Source organism: Grammomys surdaster, unplaced genomic scaffold, assembly GCF_004785775.1.
Source record: "Grammomys surdaster isolate TR1022 unplaced genomic scaffold, NIH_TR_1.0 126051, whole genome shotgun sequence".
NCBI classification, from domain to species: Eukaryota; Metazoa; Chordata; class Mammalia; order Rodentia; family Muridae; genus Grammomys; species Grammomys surdaster.
In genome coordinates this window covers 3,838,485-3,860,608 of record NW_021620862.1, presented here as the reverse complement: position 1 = coordinate 3,860,608, position 22,124 = coordinate 3,838,485, and the positions used below count along the sequence as shown (strand labels likewise).

The window sequence follows — 22,124 nt, the reverse complement described above, 5'->3', positions numbered from 1 at the left end:
TCTATCTATCTATCTATCTATCTATCTATCTATCTATCTATCTATCTATCTGAATTATGCTCTAATCCCATATGAAGCACATGTGTTCATATGAAGTATCTAATGAAGTATTATAATACCTCATGATAAAATACAAACATAGTAGTAAGAATCCACATCTTCTGCCATTTCTCCCCTCTCTTCACCTTTCTGCCACTGCATGTCTGCTACATTTGCCAAACAGCATGTGGTTGTACAGGTGATGAGTACATAAAAGGCTCATGTAAACCAACTTGAAAATGCACATGATGCTGGGTGTGCTGGCACACATTTTAATCCCAGCACTAGGGAGGCAGAGGCAGATATATCTATGAGTTTGAAGTCAGCCTGGTCTATATAGTGGGTTCTAGGATAGCCAGGGGTATGGAGAGAGACCCCCTCCCTGCAAAAGAAAATACAAAATATTTTCTGCGTCGACACTGGATTATGAGAATTCTTGTTCACTGAGTGAGTTAGTACATGGAACCATGAAATTGATTAAAAGAAAAGGAGACATTTGCACTATGTGTGGGAACTGGATGTTTGCCCATCACCACAAAATGGACCTGGGCATCAGGACCTGTTTCCTGCCATCACTGTGTGCATTTTTATAGAGAGACTCAGGAATATTTTTGTTCTAATTTTCTCTTTTGTTATTTTTTTGATACAAAGGATTGTATTTACCAATGGCTGCTCCTCTTTCTGGGTCATATTTGATGTTTCCTGCCGTACTGTTGAGCTGCCCGGTCAATTATTATCTTTTCCCTCTTCTTTTTCATTTGTAAGCTATGATTTCATCTGCTACCTAGTCCTCAAGAAAACAAATCTCCCCAGACTCATGGGCTCACTCCGTTTCTAGCCAAGGACTGCTCTGTCTAGGATTCTTGGTCATGTTCAGAGACTCAAACCCCATCCTGTATTACAGAAAAGTTAGCCAGCCCTCAGTGCCCATCCTCTCCCTATCTATTCCAAGTCCAACTTGAAAAACCTACAGAGATGCCACTTTTGCTTTCAGACATTTTTCTCTGAGAACTTAGAGTTCCAAGAGCTCCTTCTCAGAAGCACAGCTGGCTCGTGCTTCTCTTGCAGTAGAGTGAGGATTGAGGGCCTGACATGTTCCTTCCAGAATCTTCGTTGGTTGTAAGCTACTTCTGTGGTTTTCAAGGTATAGGCCTAAGGCCCATGGTCAGCAACGTCAGTTTCATCTGACAACTTTTAGAACTGTGAGCTTAGGAGCTGGATTGCAACTCACCACGCCTGCATAGCTTACACAACGCCCTGGCTTTAATCTCCAGTTCTGGGGAAAGAAGGGAATGGAAAGGCATCGAAGAGAGGAGGGGAAGGGAGGAGAGAGAGGCAGGGGGGCGGGAGAGGGACAAGGGGTGGGGTCGGAAAGAATTCTGGACCCTGCTTCAGATTTACTGAATCATAAATTTGAGTGAGACCAAGTTGTCTATTCCAACAAGCTTCCTGGAGACTAGCTCATTCCTGATGTCTTCTGAAGCTGGAACTGTGAGACTGCTTCATGCTGGTTCAGGCTCATTCCCTGATTGTTAACCATGCTACTCATTGCTAGATGTATGTCTGTGCTGAATAGCACCACAGAGTCAGTGATGTCCTCTGTACAATTTGTTTGCCCAACCCAGACCCTTGGGTGTCTTTTAAAAACAACAAAAATAACCAGGGAGGCAAGTTTGGTTTGAACTAAATCCATAACTACATTTATTCCTAATGGTTTTAAGTCCTTATTAGAGGTGATGAACCATAGTTTATTATTAGCTCTATAAATACATATTTATTATCTACAGTTACTTAGGTTCTGGGAATATAGCAGTGAGCAGAAGGAACAAAGCTCCCTTCTCTCTTGGAGCTTGTGCTTTTTTTTTTTTTATTAATTTTGTTTACTTAAGATTTAATTTTAGGCTGAACTCTACGTGTCTTTGTAGATATGGATAACCAGAGGAAACCAGAAGGCGGCACTGGATCGCCTTATGCTGAAGTTACAGGCAGTTAAGGGCCATGTGACATGGATTTGGGAACAGAATTCAGACTCTCTGTAAGAGCAGTACATGCTCTCTCCAGTCCCATAGGACAACTTCTCTTTTAAAAGGCTCCATATTTTTAAAAAGGTGTCCATACCATCCAGACTCAGATTTTTAGTGGTAAATACTAAATTTTCACCAAAGAGTCCACAGAGGGGGAAAAATCATAGACTAAAGACAAGAAATTTTGAAATAATTAAAAAGTAGTGTTCTATTTGCCCTAAGCAATTTAAATTCAAAGTGTTTCCGCTAAGCTTTTGCTAATCTTAAATGCTAATTTAGTTCTTTTCTTACCTGAGGCCCCCAGACATCCTCCAGTGGGACACCGGGGCTTTCCTCTATCATTGAGTCCCACGTCTGCGCTTCATTTATACAGCCATTCTACCAAAAGATGGCAACATGTGGTTATGGAGAAGGCTTTGCATTAACTTATTTTGGACTATCTAATATATCTTAATGGCACTGGAAAATTTATCTTTTTTAAAAAACTTACATTTAAATACAGTGCAATTTTTTCACTACTTAAATACAATACAGTTTTAAATACTGAAAACATTCGATTCTGTGGCCTTGATTTTGCTCACACACTGTAAACACAGCCACTGCCAGGACCCAGCTGAACAAACCGTCACCCCTGGCAGCCAACATCCTACTTTCTGCTCAGACTTTTGACTAACATTTATAAGTGAAATCGTTCAGTATTTTTTCTGCCTCCAAACTAGCTTGCTTTTATGTAGTAAAATGTCTTCATGGACCATCTGTGGTCTAGCATGTATGACAATTTCCTTCCTTTTGACAGCTTGTGTGTGCGTGCGTGCATGAGTGTGTGTGTGTTTGTGTTTGTGTGGGGGGCGGTGTGAGTGCATGTGTGCAAGTGACTGCTGTTGGGTGAATGTAGATGCCAGAGGACAGATAACCTGTGTAGCTTAAATCCTTTTTCCATGTGGGACCTGAGGGGATTGAGATCAGGTCCTTCAGGCTTGAAGGTAAGCTCTGTGACCTGATGAGCAATCTTGTGAAATTAGAATTGCTGGATCATACGAGAATTTTGTGTAGAATTTTGTGAAGAATTACCAGACTATTTTCTATAGCACAAATCCATTCCTTTTATCTTAAACACCTTTTAACTTGAAAACAACAATAAAAACAACAAAACAAAAAAACCCACATGGATGCTTAAAGAAACAAAACAGCAAGGAAAACCTTTCTACTCCTGATTCAAAACATAACCCAGAAAGTCCCCAGGAACCCTACGAGCTTCTCTGAAAGTCTCCACAGCTTCACCATGCATGGAGTAATTGCTGCCCTGGCTTCTCTAGGCACCACTCCTCATAGTTCTTCTGTTTCTCACCAGAATGTGCATCCCTGCACACTGTGGTCTCAGCCCTTAACACCATCTGATACATACACCTTTTCATGGCTTTTCAACAAGACTCCCCTTTCTCTTTCCTTACAGCCTTGGCTGTTGTAGGTAGTGCTGTAAACACGGTGTGCAAACAAACCCTGGAGAACTTCCTTTCCACTCTTTGAGCATCCAGGCATGGAGGATGAGGACTGCAGGTTGTGCTTTGAGTCTCTCATTTGCTACTGTATGTTTCCCAGGGTGGAGGTGCCCTTTACACCCCAACCATGTGTGTGTCCGCTTTTCCCTCCATCACGAGCTCTGTTGCTATTTGTTTTTTGTTATTCTTGTCATGCTAGTGTATGTGGAATAGTGTCTCACAGTGGATTTAATTTAGGTTTCTCGTATGTTCTCCAATGTCAACTAGTCATTTTTTTTAGAGAAATGTCTATTCAAGTCTTCCCTCCCCCTTTAATTTGTGCTGTGTTGTTGTTGAATTATGGGATTTTCTGAACACTCTACTATCAAATATATGATCTGCAAATACTTTGTTCCATTCTATAGGTCGTCTTTTTATTTTTGTGATTTTCCTGTTATTATTTTTATATCCCAACTACAACTTATCATCCCTCTTTTCTTCCCAGTCCCTCTCCCATCCACTTCTCCTCCATTACTATTCAGAAAAGGACAGTGCTCCAATGGATATCAACTAAACATGGCATATCTATTTGCAGCAAGACTAGGCACCTCTCCTTGTATTAAGGCTGGAAGAGGCCAGTTGGTATGAGGAAAATGGTCAGGGGCAACCCCTGCTCTGACTGTGAGGTGTCCCACAGGAAGACCAGACTATACAACACTAACATGTATGCAAAGGGCCTAGGCTGATCCCTCGGAGACTCTCGTTCCCTTCAGTCTCTGTGAGGCCAGGTTAGTTGGGTTCGTGGGTTTTCTTGGGGTGTCCTTGACCCCCCATGCCTCCTATATTCTTTACTGCTCCACTTCCATCAGTTGCTGTATGAACCCTCTCTGATGAAGGCTGGGCTAGGCACCAATTCCTGTGACTTTTGATGCACACAGTTTTTAGATGTTCATGAAATCCACCTTTTCTCTCCTCTTTCCTTCATTCTCCATCCTGTTTTCCCTTCCTTTGGATTTCTTTCTGATCTCTTCCTTTCCTTTTTCCTCTCCCCCTTCACCCTTCCTCTTCCTCCCTCTTCTCTTCCTTTCTCTGTCTTTCATCTGTAACTTGATATCATACCCATTTATAAATCACTGTCCAATCCAATGTTGAGATTGATTTTGCCATACATTTGTTTTCTAAGATTTATTTATTTTTATTTTTTTAGTTTAGGGTTCTAAATTTAGACCATGGATCAATTCTGAGTTGCTGTCTGCACATGATGTCAGGTGAGAGTTCCATTTTATTTCATTTTTTAATGCCTGAAACTTGAGTCCTCTGCAAGAGCAGCCAGCACTCTCAACCACTGAGCCTCCATCTTTGATGCTCAGTCAAAGGATGCTCAGGATGCGTCAAGCTCCTCCACACTTGATGTGTGTGTGTGTGTGTGTGTGTGTGTGTGTGTGTGTTTTCAGTTTCCCCAGTACTGTTTGTTGAGTAGGTTGAGTCTTCTCATTGGCTGGTCCTGTATGAAGCAATTGTATGTATGCACAGGGTGGGGGGTGGGCATGATCCGAATCTGACTTTTTGTAACGTGGTGTTAGGAATCTTTGTTTGGTTGTTGTTTTGTTTTTTGTTTTTGTTTGTTTGTTTGTTTTGATTTTTGAGACACAGTTTTCTGTGTAACCCTGGCTATACTGGAACTCCATCTGTAGACCAGGCTGGCCTCGAGCTCACAACCACCTGCCTCTTGCCTCCCCAAGTGCTGAAATTCTGGGATTAAAAGCATGAGCCATCATGCCTACCTTGTGATGTTAAGAATCCAACCCAAGGCACTAAGCAAGAGCTCTACCACTGAAACCAAATAGTTCATCTGTTTGTTTGAGTCAGAGGTAGCCTAAGGTTAGTTAGCCTACAGCTTGATATATTGCTATACTTTGACTTTGAATTGGTCTTTCTTTCTTTCTCCATCTCCCAGTTGCTGGGATTCCAGGTGTGTCTCATCCCACCCAACTTGAAATTTAATTCTGGATTGTACAAAGTCCAACTCAGTTGTCTCAGATTATTCTCCTTGAAGCCTGAACTTAGAAGTCAGGCTTTTTCATGAAGGCTCTTTGAAGTTCCTCCTCTGGATTGTTTCTTTCAGCTCTCAAGTCCATCCACAGCTGCTGCTGTAATGAAATAAGGTGATAGGAAGTATGGGAGTCCATGGGAGAATGATAGACTTCCTGCTCACATTGCAGTCATGAGAGTCAGGCATGAACCCACCTAGAAGATTATGGGAAATGTAGTTCTTGTTCTCGGTGTCTCTGAGCCCTTTTTCTTTCTTCCATCCTCTGAGACCAGCTGACCTTGACCTCAACCTAGTTCACCCCCCTGTTCTGCCTTTTGTCATTACTCATTCCTGAGAAGTTTTACTTCTCAGCAATGTCTCTATGCAATGGATGGAAGGGTTGTCTTCTGGGCTCCTATACATGTACTCAAGTGCATGTGCTCCCCCATACAAATGTACATAAATACAGTTAGTTTTCTTCTCCTTCTTCTCCCTCTCCCTCTCTCCCTCTCCCTCCCTCTGTCTCCCTCTCCTGCCCCTCTCCCTCTTTCTCCCCTCCACCTTCCCCCTTCCATTTCTCCTTCTTTTTCTTCTTCTTCTTCTTCTTTTCTCCTTCTCCTTCTCCTTCTCCTTCTCCTTCTCCTTCTTCTTCTTCTTTTGGTTTTTGAGACAAGGTTTCTCTATGTAGCCCTGGCTGTCTTGGAACTCACTCTGTAGACTGGGCTGGTCTTGAACTCAAAGACGTGCCAGCCTCTGTCTCCCAAAGTGCTGAGATTAAAGGTTTGCACCACCACTACCCAGAAACAAGTAGTTTAGTGATGAACCCATGGGGATGAAGGTATTTCATCTTGGATGCTGAAAACAAATATGGGAATGTGCAACATGATGGATTTATTCAGTGATGTAATTGAAAGACAGTGTGTTTCCACAGTGGTAAAATGTAATTCAGTTCTCCTTGCTGGCATCTAGGTGAGTGCTATATCTCAAATAATTAATCTCTAGTGAGAAAAAAAGTCACATGGAAAGGAGTCACTCTGATTTTCTTTGAGCCTGTGGTCTCAAAGGACTTTTAAGAAATCCTGTTGTTAACTGTTAGAAGGGTCTATATCCATGGGAAGGCTTCAAGACATAAAAGTTCACAGAGTCTGCAAAGAGTAAGGACAAAAGGCAGAACAGGGGGGTGAACTAGGTTGAGGTCAAGGTCAGCTGGTCTTGGAGGATGGAAGAAAGAGGGCACAGAGACACTGAAGCCAACGCCAGTACAGTAAAATGGTGCAAAGATATGGTTAAAGATGAAACCTGGAGAGTACCCATTTTATTTAGCACCAATGTCTTAAAGTGAAAAGCAGACCCATCTATAATTAAACATTCAACACATTTCAGATAGAGAAGAAAATGTTCTTTTATGACCACATCACCTTCCTGCTACACTATTTTGTTTCTCCTGACTTTTCTTATGTCTGTTTTGTAGTCAGCAGCTGCTTCTTTTTCAGAGATGCATCTCAGAAGTCACTGACTTTAATATAGTGTTGGCTTTCTTGTCTATGTATGGCTTGGTTTCACTTCCCTTAAATAATTTACATACAAATTGAAAAATCAGAAGGATACATTTAATTGCATGTTCAATAAAGTCTGTTTAAATTTAAAGATGCCATACCTCCTCCATAGTAGAATTAAAGGTGTAGTCGTTCCTGCCATGGATTTCCCACAGGATAAAATTTGTGTCAACTATCTTAACAAATCCATTTTCATCATACCTGAAACAACAAACACAAAAATGATAGTTTAGTATCAAGAAGAGGGCATGCAGCTTGCAGGTAGGTGTTCATCTTTTTTTGTTTACTTGATTTTTGAGATAGTGTCTCAGATAGCCCAGGTAGGCCTTAAGCTTAGTATAAAGTGAAGGAGACCCTTGAGATCATGGTTCTCTATCTCTGCTTCCCAAGTGCTGGGATCACAAGAAAGTTCCGTTCATGGTGGTTGAATCCCATCTTTATCGCTTCTTGGCCTCTGACCCCGGGGAAGTTCCTGGCACTCCCCAACTCCTACAGATGTTTATCTGTGATATGATTGTATCTAATGGCTAGGTCTACTGCCCCCAACTGAGTGAAAGAAATGAGCCTTGTTTTGAGACAGGATCTCATGCAGCCTCTGCTCATCTTGAACCTTTTGAGTTTACGGTGGAGTCAAGGCTGGACTTGAACTCTTGCTCTTGGCGTGTACATCTCCCTAGTGCCAAGATTACAGGTGTGCACCACCAGGTTCAGCCCTCATGGAGCAGATGTTATTGAAAATAAGAACCTAACGGTACAGAAGAAGGAGAATCAAAACCATAAGTTTTCTCTATTGCCCTAATGACCACATATTGATGAAGTGGGGACTAGGTGAGGTCCTGATGACACGGGAGAGACGATGGGACAAGTGGAAGAACAAAGGGTGTCATTAAACCACATGTCATGCAGTGGACAGTGAAACCACAGGCTTCTGTGCTGAAGGTTGGACTTCCTGTCTGCTTCCTAGGAGGTGCCAGCTGGAATACGGACTGAATCTTGCAGTCAGCATCCAGAAGAGCTGACGTAAGGCTGGGAAAGAGTCTCCACAGCAGCAGTAGACAGGGTCACAGTCCTGCATGGGCTGGGTACTCCCTTGTGATACTGGCACAGGACACATTAGCCCCACCAAGCTGAGAACCAGGCATCCCATAGACCCATGCAGTTTTAATAGATAAAAATAAATAAATAAATAAATAAATAAATAAATAAATAAATAAAGGCTTTAGAGCAGAGATACAGTTATTAATAACTTTACACCTTTGCATTGTAGAACTCAAATGGTTACACAGCTATCTTCTCCAGCAATTATTGCTTGCTCTCTGCATCTCCCCCTCCCGGCTTCCTGCTTTCTCTCCCCGTGCCTTTTGCCTCTCTTTTCTGAGACAGAGTCTCATAGTTCAGGCTGGCTGGCCTCGGACTCACTACATAGCTGAGGATGGCCTTGAATTTCTGAGCCTGCCCCTTCCTCCTACTTTCCAGACTCCTTATTGCTCATGATATCGGAATGAAATTGTCTTCGTATACTCATGGGGTGGGAATTTCCCTGGAAACTCAGACTGTAGTATCCAGTTTCTGCTTCCAGGCTCCTAATTCTTGGACTGTACCTCCACTTTTAAATGACAATTTATCACTTGAAAGCTCTGTGTTGATTTACAAAAACTACTAGATCCTTGTTGCTGTTCTTTGATAATACTAAGTCCTTGTCTTGAATACCTTGACTAGATCCTTGTCTTGTTCCTTGCTCAGGTCTCTGCTTCCCTTCAAAGAAAGCTATTGGACCCTGGTTTTAGATTGGGTAAGGACCGCTGGTTAGCACAACTGGTCATTGTCCCATTCTCTCAAAGTGCAGAGGAAAACTGCAGTGTTAAACAGCAGTTCCCGGGAAGCCATTTCTGCCTCTGTTTACTAGTTTTGAGAAACCATAAAGAGCTCTGAAACTCAGCTCTCAAACAGGTGTGATGGAGAGGCAGTGGCTTGGTGTCTGGGTCAGGAAATTAACAGAAAATTAACAAAACAAAGAAACATCCTCAGGTGAGTACTCTGGCCTCTTGGCACAGAAGAATGCCAGGGCACTCACAAGTTTGTAGTTTCAGGACTAGCTAAGCTCAAAAGCTAGCAGCTTTGGTGGAATCTGGAGTTTGATTACATCTTAAATTAACGGTAGAATTCCTGATTTCCTAAGAGTTGGGAGTGGATGAAATGTAATAGCTGAGCATGAAGAAACACTTGCTTCGAAGTCTGATGTCCTGAGTTTAATCCCTGGCACCCACTAAATGGAAGGAGAGAACCAGCTCTGAAAGTGGTCTGACAACTTCCCCCTCCAATGAATGTTCAGTTTTATTTGTGTTTGTTTACTTTTTTTTTTTTTGAAGAATTTATTGTAAAATGATTAAGGACAAAAGGGTCATCAGGAGAAGTAGTGCAAAGAACTGCAGTGCCATCTTGTGGATAAAGCATGCATTGCACAATCCATCATTTTGGAATTTTGCTTCACTATGAGTAAGTGCCAGAGAGACTTGCTTCCATGAGCTTATAATATAATACATTTTCATTAGGGGGAATAGAATTCTAATTAAATCCGAGGACTCAGGAATTTCACTAATTGGAAGCTAAATTTCCAACTGCTGGTAATTTTTCTGTGGAAGTCCTACTTTGGGAATTGAGGAGACCTCCTTACTTATCTTCTCGAGGAGATCCATTATCTTAACTAGGTCTTATCTGCGTTTAGAGGAGCATAAACGCCGGACAAGGGAAGAGTCTGACAGTGCATACAGTAGCTGCTGTTTCATCAAGAGGGCTCTTTTTGCTGTTCTTTTGTCTAGTGAATGCACATCTAGAACACAGGGTGTCATGGTTGATACTGGTTGTCATCTTGCCAGGATCTAGAATCGTCCATGAGTAAGCCTCTGGGCACATCTGTGAGGAATTAATTTAGATTAATTAATTTAGGTTAATCTAAATGCTTCACAAGCATGCCTGTGAAGGATTTTCTTGATTACCACCTGGAAGGTGGGCAGTACCTTCCATCAGTGGCACAAGTGTAAGGAGATACAAGAGGAAAGATTTTCCTCTTCACTTCTCTGCCTTTGTGTCCTGGGAGTGTGTTCATTGGCCTTATTTGCTCTACTAGTGAGCTGCCTCTGACTTCCTTCACTGACATCAGAACTCAGCTGCTTCAGCCTTCTGACGTGGACTGAATCCTCCATGCCTTTATTGCTGGACTGGGATTCAAAGGCGTCTGGTCTCCAGGCCTGTGCAGCTTCTGGGTTCTCAGCTCTTCTAGTGTGAAGACAGCCATTGCTGGACTACTCAGGCCTTATCCTGTAAGCCAGTCTAATTACCCATATATATATATACATATATAAATATATATATATATATATATATAATATTATATTATATAATATAATATATAGGTTCATTTGAGAAGAAGGAGCCTCCATTGGACAAATGCAGCCATCAGATTGGTCTTTGGTTAAGCCTATGGTATATTTGTATAATATATACATAGATATGGTATATATTAAAACATATTATATTAAATGAATATATATATATATATATTCATTCTGTGTGCTTTGTTTCTCAGAGGACTCTAATAGAGAGGGAAGAGAGATGATCTGCGAGAAAGAGGAGAACATCCAGAAACAATGTTCTTAGTTTGTAAAGGGGACAGTTCATCTATGTTGTGTTGGCTAGGTTTTATGTCAGTTGACAGAGACTAGGTTCATTTGAGAAGAAGGAGCCTCCATTGGACAAATGCAGCCACCAGATTGGTCTTTGGTTAAGCCTATGGTATATTTTCTTGATTGATAATTGAGGTAGCTCACTCTGGGCAGTGCTGGCGGTCCTGGATTCTTTAAGAAAGCAGACCAAGCAAACCAGGCAGCTCCTGCCTCCAGGTTCCTTCCCTGACATCTCTGGATGATGTACTGTAAACTATAAGCTGAACCAACCTTCTTCCTGCCTCTCGGAACCCCCACCCTGGTCCCACCAAGTTGCTTTTGGTCAGGATGTTTCATCACAGCGATAGAAATCCTAAGACATACAGTGACTATGAGCTTATGGTTCAAATGTGTAACGATGTGCTGTGGACATTTGATTGAGGCTACCTCTGAGTCATCCATCTTCATTGGCTCCCTCTCCACTCACACATATCAGCAATCAACTCTTCCTGGCTATAATAACACATTTGTATCAGAGATGAACTTCTTTGCCAATGTTACCTTTTCAATCATTCCCCACTTCCTAAACACAATTTTACTATCATGTCTCCCTACTTAGACTTCTTCCCCTAAAATCCAGAGAGACAGAGCTAAAGCAAATGCTCACTCACATGACCATCCTAAAAGAAGGGAATGAACGGAGGCCTTGCATGATCTGGATCCCCCAGGTCATCTTTCCAGCCTCTTCTGCTGGTGCTCTTCACTTGACATATGCCCCAACATTGTGTGTTAATACATTTTCATCCTCAAAGTTCCATTCTCGTTGAAAGGCTTCTCCAATACAACTCACTGATATCCAGGCTCTCTCCACCTTCCCTCTGTGTCCAGCTAAGTATTCGTTACCCTTTAAGGATCCAGTGCACATTTTCAGAACATCTCCTAGAGCCGGAAGCAGGGCCCCTCATAGCTGGGGTGGATTCATTCTTTCTGTGTTCCAATACCTACTCCCCACTTCATTCTTTTCTATAGGACAACTTGGCATATCAGCTCTCGTATTTACTTCATCCGTCTTTTGAGAGCAGAGATCCCCTTCTCAATCCTTGAATCCTTAGTGCTTGGCCCAGTACTTGGGGAAAGCATCTGGTGTGGTAGTTGGTGGGAAATGGGTGTTGAATGCTGATAAGCTGAATTAAAGAGCTTTATTGGGAGAGAACATGTGACTTATACCATTTATTGTGTATTTATTTTAACTGTGGAGAAATAAGAACCTTGTTATAAAAGAAGGAACAAACACAAAACTAGTTTTCAAGTAGGGGTGGGGAGAGCCTTGGTGTCCAGGTGTTGGGCCCCACTTTGGCCCTGGTTTGGGCCTTGAGGACAAACTCGAGCCTGGCTCAAGTTTTGAGACCTGTCTCAGTCACTTCTGTACCTGGGTGACTCAACATGACCCGTTTGGCTCTGCTACTGTCCTGCTGTTGCTGATCTAGAGCTTTGCCATTGGCCCTGTCAGTCACCCATACCCTCTGTCATCATTCCCCGCCCCCTATGTCATCTCACCCCACCAAAATTCTTCCTCCCTATGCTCTGAGTTTATATAAGTGAGAAGCTGATACATTAAAGTTGAGTTCCTGCTTTGACAAGACTCCCAGCCTGGTGCGCTTCTTTTGGGCTTGCGACACTTACCATCCCGCTCAGCCCCGGAGAGATACCCAGCTGGACAGGGACCTCTCTCCTCTTGCCTGGACCTGCTGGCAAGGAGCTGACACTCAGGAAAACTAGAAGGTGAAACTAGAGAAGATTAGGGCTACAGCTCACAGGGTTTTGATGAGTGATGTGGGTAGGAAGCCCCCTGACAGAACCTTACAAGCCAGGTGGGTGCAGAAAGAAGGCAAGCAGCAAGGCGTGAGAGTAGAGGAAGCCTTCCGGACCCAAGTACAAACTCTCTGGCAACAAAATAAAGAGAAGCATGAAGCTACCATTGTTGCCCTTTCCACCTGAGAGAAGCCAAGCCCTTCCCAGCCCAAGGAGGCCAGAACAGGGCATCAGATTCTCTGGACTTGGCATTATAGGTGATTGTGAGCCACTGTGTAGGAGCTGAGGACTGAACTCAGGTCCTCTGTAAGAACAAAATGGCCTCTTAACAACCAAGCTATTTTTCCAGCACACAAATTAATTTCCCAAGTAGGTATAAACTTACAATTCTACTACAGGGTGAAACATTTCTTCCAACTGAAGTGTCCGAGGGCAGCCGTATTTTGCCACATCATATCTCACTTTCTATAAAAAGAAAAAGGTTTCAGTTGTTGTGTCCACTTATCACACTGACAAATTTATGCTTTTCTTACCAAATTTTCAGATAGGGTGTCTCTCAGAAGATCCCTGTTTAAAAAAAAAAAAAGAATTTGTTATTATCTGCTGCATATTCTTCATTTCCAATTCAAAAAGCAAAGGCTGGAGGGATGGCTCAGTGGTTAAGAGCACTAACTGCTCTTCCAGAGGTCCTGAGTTCAGCTCCCAGCAACCGCATGGTGGCTCACAACAAACTAATGGGATTTGATGCCCTCTTTTGCCATGCAGGTATACATGTCAATAGAGCACTCATATACATAGGATGAATAAATAAATGTTAAAACAAATAAATAAAAATTAAAAACATAATTTAGGGCAGTGTTGAATGAATTTATACATTTGTATGAATGTGGTGTGTGTGTGTGTGTGTGATGCATTCGGAGGTCAAAGGACAGCCTCAGGAGTTGGTCCGTCCCTTCCACATTGCTGGAGGCAGGGTCTCTTTGCTGTTTGCCACTGAGTATGCCAGTCCAGCTTGTCTGCAAGATTCTCTTGTTGCCTCTCCCAGTCTCACTGTCAGCGTACTGAGTTTAAAATGGATGTTACTGCGCTTGGATGTCCGTGGGTTTAGGACTTTACCCACTGAGCAGTCTCTCTGGGCCCTACAAGTGTCTTTTAAAACTCCAGTTAATCCCTATTTTTAATTTATTCCTATAATGGAATCCTTCTCCTCTGTGAGCTCAGGAAGCATGTCGATTCTAACTAGGTTCATCACAGTCATGTAGAGAAGAGAGGTGGGAAACGAGTGCTATTATTTGTCTGTCTTAAGTTAGAAGAAACAAATACGGGATTTGAGACTAAATAATACTTGCTCTGTTTAACCAACTGAATCAGTGAAGACAATGCTAACGTGTCTCATATAAGTTTCAAACAAGGGTAAGGGTCATCTCTACAGGATTTTTGTTTTAAATTTAGAAACTGTTTAATATGCATACCAATGGTGTTATAAACACTAAGTATTAGCTGACTATAAACTGCTAGCTGCATGTTAATCGTTTATATTAGAAGTATTTCTTACTTGTCAATCACATAAGAAAAATCACGACGTTGACACCCACTCCTATTAAATCTACAAAAATAAAACAATGTAGTTGTAAGGTCATTGCTCATTCATTTGCATAAAGATTTCATCATTGAACTTAGTGGGTCTTGAACTGGAGATTGTTGCATAGTTCATTTACTAAATCAAAGTCTCTGGGATCAGTTTGTGGCCTTAGCAATGATATATATCAGCTTCCGAACATTTCTGATTTACTGCTTATATTTTGTATACACTTATTAAAATTTTGTAAGAATGAAAGAGAAGGGAACACTTGTTCACAAACTACAATGATTAGTCTGTAGGAATAATAAGCATAAGAGGTCTCTTATACCACATAGTGACCACAGTCAGCCATAGATTGAGTTTTTGAAGCCTACTGTAATAGCAACAGACAATGTTGTCAACTTGGCTACATTTGAAATTAATTAACACTCCACTGCCCCAGCAAAAAAGTAGAGACACATCTGTGAGGAATTTTTGCTTAATTTAAAGTGGAAAGATCTACTGCTAATTTGGATCTTTAAGATAGGAAGACACATCTTTAAATCTTTAATCCAGATCTTGAGATGGGAAAATACACCTGTTAGGATTCGAGCGCAGTTTGGACAGACAACACCAAAGCCGATCCGATCCGGTTCCAAGGGAAGGGGTTTATTTGGGGAAGGGAGTGGGAGAGAGGAACGGGAAGATGGCGAGTGAAGAGAAGACGAAGAGAGAGAGAGGTTGGGGGTGGTCCCAACTATTTAAGTGGGTGATGACCTGTGTAATTTCCCAGGTGTAGGTGAGTCAGGTAGGTGAATTCTGGGAGTGGTTGTCCCAGCAACGTAGGAGTCGCAGGCCCCTGAATATGATGTCACCGGGTTCAGACTTATACTAACAACACCTTTAATCCAGATCTTTTGAGGTAGAAGGAACCACATCTAGTCTGGGCCATGCCTTGTATGCAAGCTTAGATAAGAACATGGAAGGTGGAACCTATTGCTCTTTGCCTACTTGCTTTTGCCTTACTAGCAAGTCTGTTCCTTAACTGGCATAAGAGCCTACTTTTTAGGATTCCAGCATGTACTGAAGACCAGCTGAGATACCCAGCCTCATGGACTGAACAACTACTACTGGATTTCCTAGACCTTCTAGTGCATAGGCAGCTATTGTTGGATTAGCTGGATCACAGCCTTTAAGTCATTCTAATAAATCCTCTTTCTTTCTCTATATAAATTCATTCTATAAATTCTGTTACTCTAGAGAATGTTGACCAATACATCTGCTAAACACTGCTGAAAAGTTCTTAACATAGAGTGATAATGATGAGAGACAACATAAATTTTAATTAGCTAGATTTAATCATTCCACAATGACATCAAAACATCATGGTGTACTCAGCAAATACAATTTTACCTAGTAAAAAGTAAAACCCAAAACAGAAATCAACAAATCTTGGAGAGGATGTGGGGAAATTGGGACCCCCATACATAGGGGCAGCACTACATCCATGGCGCAGCCATTGTGGTAAACAGTTTGACACTTCTTCAATAAATTGAAGCTCAGACTGACCTGTGATCCAGTATCTCCATTCTGTAGTACATACCTAAATCAATCCAAAGTGTGTTTCAATAAAAACGAGCACGCAAATGTTTACAAAAGGCTAAAGGTAGAGTCTCACCCCAGCACTGTAGCAGAATACCAGCTTTAGACTCCCTCTGCCCTGCCCGTATCGCCTATGGATCCCACAGACTTTCTCCTCCTAACCTCCTTTTCCTCTCATCACTACATGCCAGCCTCCAACACTAGCAGGCATTCCCTTTGAATACACCAGCTGAGCAGACCAGGAAAACAGGCAACACATAGCCATCACACTCTCCAAAAAAACCCAAAGAGGAGAAATAAAAAAACACCCACCCAACAGAGACAAACTGACAAATCGTCATCTAGATCCATAATTACCCCAAACCCAGATGTCTAGATGCCAGCATAAGAACACAATCAATAGTAGTCAGGGTCATATGTCTCCTCCAGAGCTCAGTCATTCCACCACAGCAGGCCCTGAATATTCCAACATAGTTGAAACACACACACACACACACACACACACACACACACACACACAACCAAGACCTTAAAGCCAACTGCCTGAAGATGGTGGAAGTCTTCAAAGTGGAAATGAATAACCCCCTTAGAGAAATCCAGGAAAACAAACAGTTGGCAAAAAAGAATATAAATCTCTTAAAGAAAACCAAGAAAATACAAACAAAGGAAATGAATAAAGCTGTTAAATACCTAAAAATCGAAATAAAAGCAATAAAGAAAATACAAACTGAGGGAATTCTGGAAACAAGAAAATTAAGAAATTTGAGCAGGAACCACAAAGGCAAGTTTCACCAATAAAATACATGAGTAAAAGAAAGAATCTCAGGCATCAAAGATACGATGGAAGAAATGAGTATATTGGTCAACGAAAATGTTAAATCTAAAAAAAAAAAGTTTCTGACACAAAACATCAAGGAAATCTGGGATGCTATGAAGAGGCTAAACCTAAGAATAATAGGAATAAAAGAAGGAGAAGACTCCCAGATCAAATGCCTCAAAAATATTTTCAACAAAATCATAGAAGAATATTTTCCTAACCTAAAAACGGTCTATAAAGGTACAAGAAGCCCACAGAACACCAAATTGATTGCAGAAAAGAAAGTTTTCTCATCACATAATAATCAAACCACTAAACATACAGAACAAAAAAAGACTATTAAAAGCTGCAAGGGAAAAAGGCCAAGTAACATATAAAAGCACACTTATTACAATTATACCTGATTTCTCAAAGGTAACTCCTGGAGAAGCTAAGAGCCCACAGAGCCCAGACTTCTGTGCCCAGCCACAAACCTTCAATTACCATAGTCAGAGAACATAAGATATTCTACAATAAAGTCATATAATAAAGCCAAATATAAACAATATCTAGCTACAAATCCAGCCCTACAGAAGGTGGTAGAAGGAAAATTCCAACCTAATGAGGTTAACTCTACCCATGAAAGCACAGGAAACAAATAATTTTACAGTGGTAAAACCAAAATAAGGGAAAGCACACACACCCACACACCATTACCATCACTACTACCACCCTCCTCCACCACCACCTCCACCATCACCATCACCATCATCAACAACAACAAAACAACATAACAGAAACCAACAATCACTGATCTCTCTATATGCCAATGGTATTAATTCTCTTCTGCTATATCCAAGAAACATACCTCAGCATTAAGATAAAACCTTTTTTATTTTTTACCTCTAAGTAAAAGATTGAAAAAAGATATTCCAAGCAAATGGACCTAAGAAGCAAGCCAATTTTAATACCTAACAAAATAGACTTCATGCCAAAATTAATCAAGAGTGATGGGGAAGGACAATACATACTCAAAGGAATAATCCATCAAGAGGACATTTCAATTCTTAACATCTGTGGCTCAATAACAAAGGCACCCAAGTTTATAAAAGAAATTGCTACAGCTTAAATCACATATTAACTCTCACACACTGAGAGAGGGAGTTTTCAATACCCCACTCTCATTAAAGGACTGGTCATCCAGACAAAAACTAAATAAGGACTGGTCATCCAGACAAAAACTAAATGGAGAAATACTGGAGCTAACAAATGTTATAAACCAAATGGACCTGACAGATATTTACAGAACATTTTACCCAAACATAAAAGAATAGACCTTCTTCTGAGCAGCTCATGGAACTTGCTCCAAAGTGACCACATACTCAATCACAAAGCAAGTCTCAATGGATAAAGGGAAATTGAAATGACACCCTGCGTCCTATCAGGCCACCATGGCTTAAAGCTGGATTTTAGCAACAGCAGAAAGCTTACAAACTCATGGAACCAGAACAACCAAGTGTAAAATGGGTCAAGAGAGAAATAAACTAAGAACTTTCTAAAATGCAATGAAAACGAATATTCAGCATGCCCAATGTGGTGCCAAAGGGAAAGTCCATACAGTGTGAGCCTATATATGAGAGATGGAATGCTAGCAACTTAACAGGTCATCTGAAAGCTCTACAACAAAAATTTCAGCTCACCCCGAGAGGAGTAGATGGCAGGACATCATCAATCTGAGGGTTGAAATCAATAAAAAAAAACAAAAGAAACAAAGGGAAAAACCACAAAAAATAATGAAACAAAAAATTGGATCTTTGAAAAAAAATCAACAAGATAGACAAATCCTTATCCAAACTCACTTAAAGAATATCCAAATTAACAAAATCAAAAAGGAGGACATAGCAACAGGCATGGAGGAGAGTTATTAGAATCGTTATTAGGTTATACTTGAAAACCTGTACACCACATTGGAAAATGTAGAAGAAATGGATAATTTTCCTGATAGGTATCACTTACCAAAGTTAAAACAAGACCAGATAAGCAATTCATATATACTTATCACTCCTAGTGAAATAGAAGTGTTAGACTCTAAGATCCAAAACCAGGGGACACGCTCCCACAGAGATACAGGGATGGGACTCGCTGCAATAACATAAGGTTTAATGAAACTAGTGCACTAGGATTCTCTTGCTTGCAGGCAAGAAAGCCCCGAACAAAAGCTGAGAACAGTTTTTATACAGCGTTCACAAGGGCAAACCACAAAGTCTGACCTTCCAAGGTCGGGTCTCTAGGTGACTCAGATTATGTCAAGGAGTGTCCTGGAATGTGTCTGTGTGCTCTAGGCCTTCCTCACTTGCAGGTCAGCTCCCTCCCCTGTGGTCTGAGGAATGTTAATCAGTCTCTCCCTTCTACCTCTGAATGTTAATCTAGCAAGTGCTCTCTGACTAAGGAATGTGCCCCTCCTGGGATGTATCCTGGAACAGTGGGATTCTTTTAATTTTAAATTTAAACGGAGACCTGAATTCTAAGTTCAAACCTAGACCTGAAAGTCCTACAGAAGTAGTCAAAAAAGTTACCCAAACTTTTCAACTTCATATGGAAAACCAAAAAGCCCAGGGTAACTAAAACACTTCTAAACAACAACAACAACAACAAGCCTAAAGCCAGATGGTTTTAAGGCAGATGTCTACCAGACTTTCAAAGAAGAGTTAACATCAATTCTCTTCAAATTATCCCATAAAACAGAAGCAGAAGGAACATTATACAATTCATTTTGTAAGACAAGAGTTACCCTGATTCTCAAAGCACATAAAGACTCAATAAGGAAACAGAATTACATGCCAATTTTTCTTATGAACATAGATGCAAAAACACTCAAAATATTTGCAAAGTTGTAGAGAGCTCTTGGGACTGCTTGGCAGGAATCTGACATTGGCCAAAGACAAGAAAATGGACTTCAGGCAGGAATCTGACATTGGGCCATGACAAGGAAGTAATTTCAGGCAGGAATCTAAATCTTAGGCTAGAACAGAGAAGTAGGCTTCAGGCATGGATATGACTTTGGGCTAGAACAAAAAAGTAGGCTCAGATATTTTGGTCATCTTGATAAGCCCCTAGAAACTGATCCAGGGAGTGACCACAGGAGTGATCACGGAAGTTTATTGCCTTGCTTGTTCCTTGACTATTTGCATTTATTGTATTGCTAGTCCCTCAACCTAGAACTGACCTTAATACTTGCATGTAATTAAAGTGGTATAAAAGTAGATTGGAAAACAAACAAACAAACAAACAAAAAACAAAAAACAAAAAACAAAAAAACCTGCCTCAGCCTCAGAACTGGCTAGGGTCATGCTACAATGTCTAATTGTCTTTTGTTTTCTTTTTAATCCTCACTCCTGTGCTAAAGAACCTGTTGACTGACTGGGCTGGCCTGGTCAGATGGCGCCTCGACATTGAGGCTCCTGTAAGCGGGATACAGTGAAGGAAAACCGCAGGATTTGGAAGCTCGAGTGAAGGAAAGTAAAGAAGATTTGGGCCGCCAGTGATAAACCTTGTAGAATGGGGCAAGGTATCGGTAAATGTGTTCTGTGTATGTGTTTAGAGTTACGCTGAAATCTAGAGAAGTGAAGGTAATCCTCATAGATGCTTTTAGTCTTTAGACCCTGACTAGAGATAGTTTACACCGTAGACATGAGAGAAAACGGGTTTGAGAAAAGCAGTTGTCCCTGACTATCTGGGGACACTTTGAAGAAAGAGGAGGAAAATGAATGTAAGCTGTTCTGGAACTCTCCTAGGAACAGGTGGAGGTCAGGAGACATCCTGCCTCCTCTCTGGCTCCTACTGGAGAAATGCTTAGTTCTAGTTTTGGGTCCCTTAGGTAGGATATCTGGGTCCCTTTTGTGGGACATTGTAAAGCACAAAATGAAAAATATTGTGGATGAATGTAATTATGGAAACCAAGCCAAACCAAGAGTGTGTGCAGCCTGATAAAGTTGAAATGTGAACACGTCAATTATAATTGGCTGAAAGGTAACCATAACTGAGCCTAAGCATGTGTGTGTGTGTGTATGAATGTGATTCCATTTTGCTTTTTGTTTGTCTATTGCCACATATAAACAAACTAATGTAAGCCTTCCTCTGAGTCTTGTGGTTTTTCTTCCCGCCTCTGTCTGTGGTCTCAATTTGTGACAGTTTACTATGTTTCCCGACAGTTGGCATAGTCGGCAGCTTCATCTACTGGCCATACTTTAAATTGCAGGCCATCTACTGACCCTGAGGTTGGAGCTTAATCTAGTGGCTGCGCTTTAAATTGTGGGCCATTTACTGGGCTGTAGAATCAGGATAAACTCCTAGTCTAAGTCTGAGAACCATTACTCAGTATGCACTGGTTTCTATTGAAGTCGAAGATGCCACGAAGCCAACTTGGGCCTGAAGCTCCCAAAAGGAGCCCAGGTTGAAGGAGGAGCAGGTTATTGGTGCAAAGTAGACTAAGAAACCAGGGAGGACTGAAGTCCACCACCCCAAAATTGAAGGATGCCTCGAAGCCAACTCTGGCCAAGGCTAGAGGGAAGAGCCAGTTATTGGTTCAAAGTAGACTAAAGGGTGAGGGCAGAAGTCTCCTCAGCCCAATGAAAGACTGGTTACAAGAAAAGACTAGTGAGACAGGTGGGTAAATTTTTTAACAAATTATTGAAAAATCCACCAAGAAGCAATATCACCTGGTACCTTAAAAAGAAAACAGTAAAGTCACAGTACCACATAGCCTATAAATTAACACCATGAGTGGAATAAAAAGGCTCATCAAGGGTATGAAAAGATAAAATTAGAGGATGACGAGACCTCTGACTTGGTAAAAAGAGCTTGGCAGGACACTAACTGCATAGGTAAAAAATAAGGCTAAGTGCAAGGAAGTTAAAATTGACATCCCAGTAACAGCGCCACAGCAGGTGGAACCTATAATAGAAAAAGCATCACAAAGAGAAGTACCTAGTATACTCATGAAGACTATAGTCGATTTAGAAAAAGACCGACTTATGGGAAAAAGGCTAGCCATGAATATCATGAAAAGATGAAAGATTCCAATCCTTTCAAAAATGCCCTAGAGTCAGGTCAGGTCCCGTCACTGCCGGTGACTGCCTCCCGGCTTCAGACGCCAGTAAGAGGGTCTGGCCATGCCAGCCCCATGGAGGTAATAATGGAAACCAGAGTCCCCACAGGAACTTAATGAACTTAGATTATGCCCAAAATGGCATGAAGGATGCATCCTACATAGTGAAACTGTGGGAGAAGGGAGCCGATACAATAATGTTAGCAGACCAAGAGGTGTGCAAAATTAGGAACGTGGTGGGAAATCCCTCCGTGTTCGATGCTCTAGAGTATATGTTAGCACCGAGGAAGACACACATCCACTGCTTGATTGGATAACTGCAGCTTGGAGATATGCATCACCCTCCTTAGATCTAACTCAGTTTGAGGCCTCAGCAAAATGGAGTGACTTATAGGAAGCAGACTGGATGAGAGAGAGAGAGAGAGAGAGAGAGAGAGAGAGAGAGAGAGAGAGAG

The 22,124-nt window shown here is 41.4% G+C and overlaps 1 protein-coding gene across 1 annotated transcript in view; it reads right to left on the bottom strand.

Moving 5' to 3' along the window:
- The window catches only part of Catspere (catsper channel auxiliary subunit epsilon), a 132,251-nt gene that overhangs the window by 13,055 nt on the left and 97,072 nt on the right, over window positions 1-22,124 (bottom strand). The window contains exons 15-19 of the mRNA XM_028755266.1: window positions 14,159-14,209; window positions 13,137-13,170; window positions 12,989-13,068; window positions 7,231-7,330; window positions 2,355-2,441 (exon numbers count right to left, since the gene is read on the bottom strand). Of these exons, the coding sequence (XP_028611099.1) occupies window positions 2,355-2,441; window positions 7,231-7,330; window positions 12,989-13,068; window positions 13,137-13,170; window positions 14,159-14,209 (352 nt within the window). The remainder of the gene's footprint in view (window positions 1-2,354; window positions 2,442-7,230; window positions 7,331-12,988; window positions 13,069-13,136; window positions 13,171-14,158; window positions 14,210-22,124) is intronic.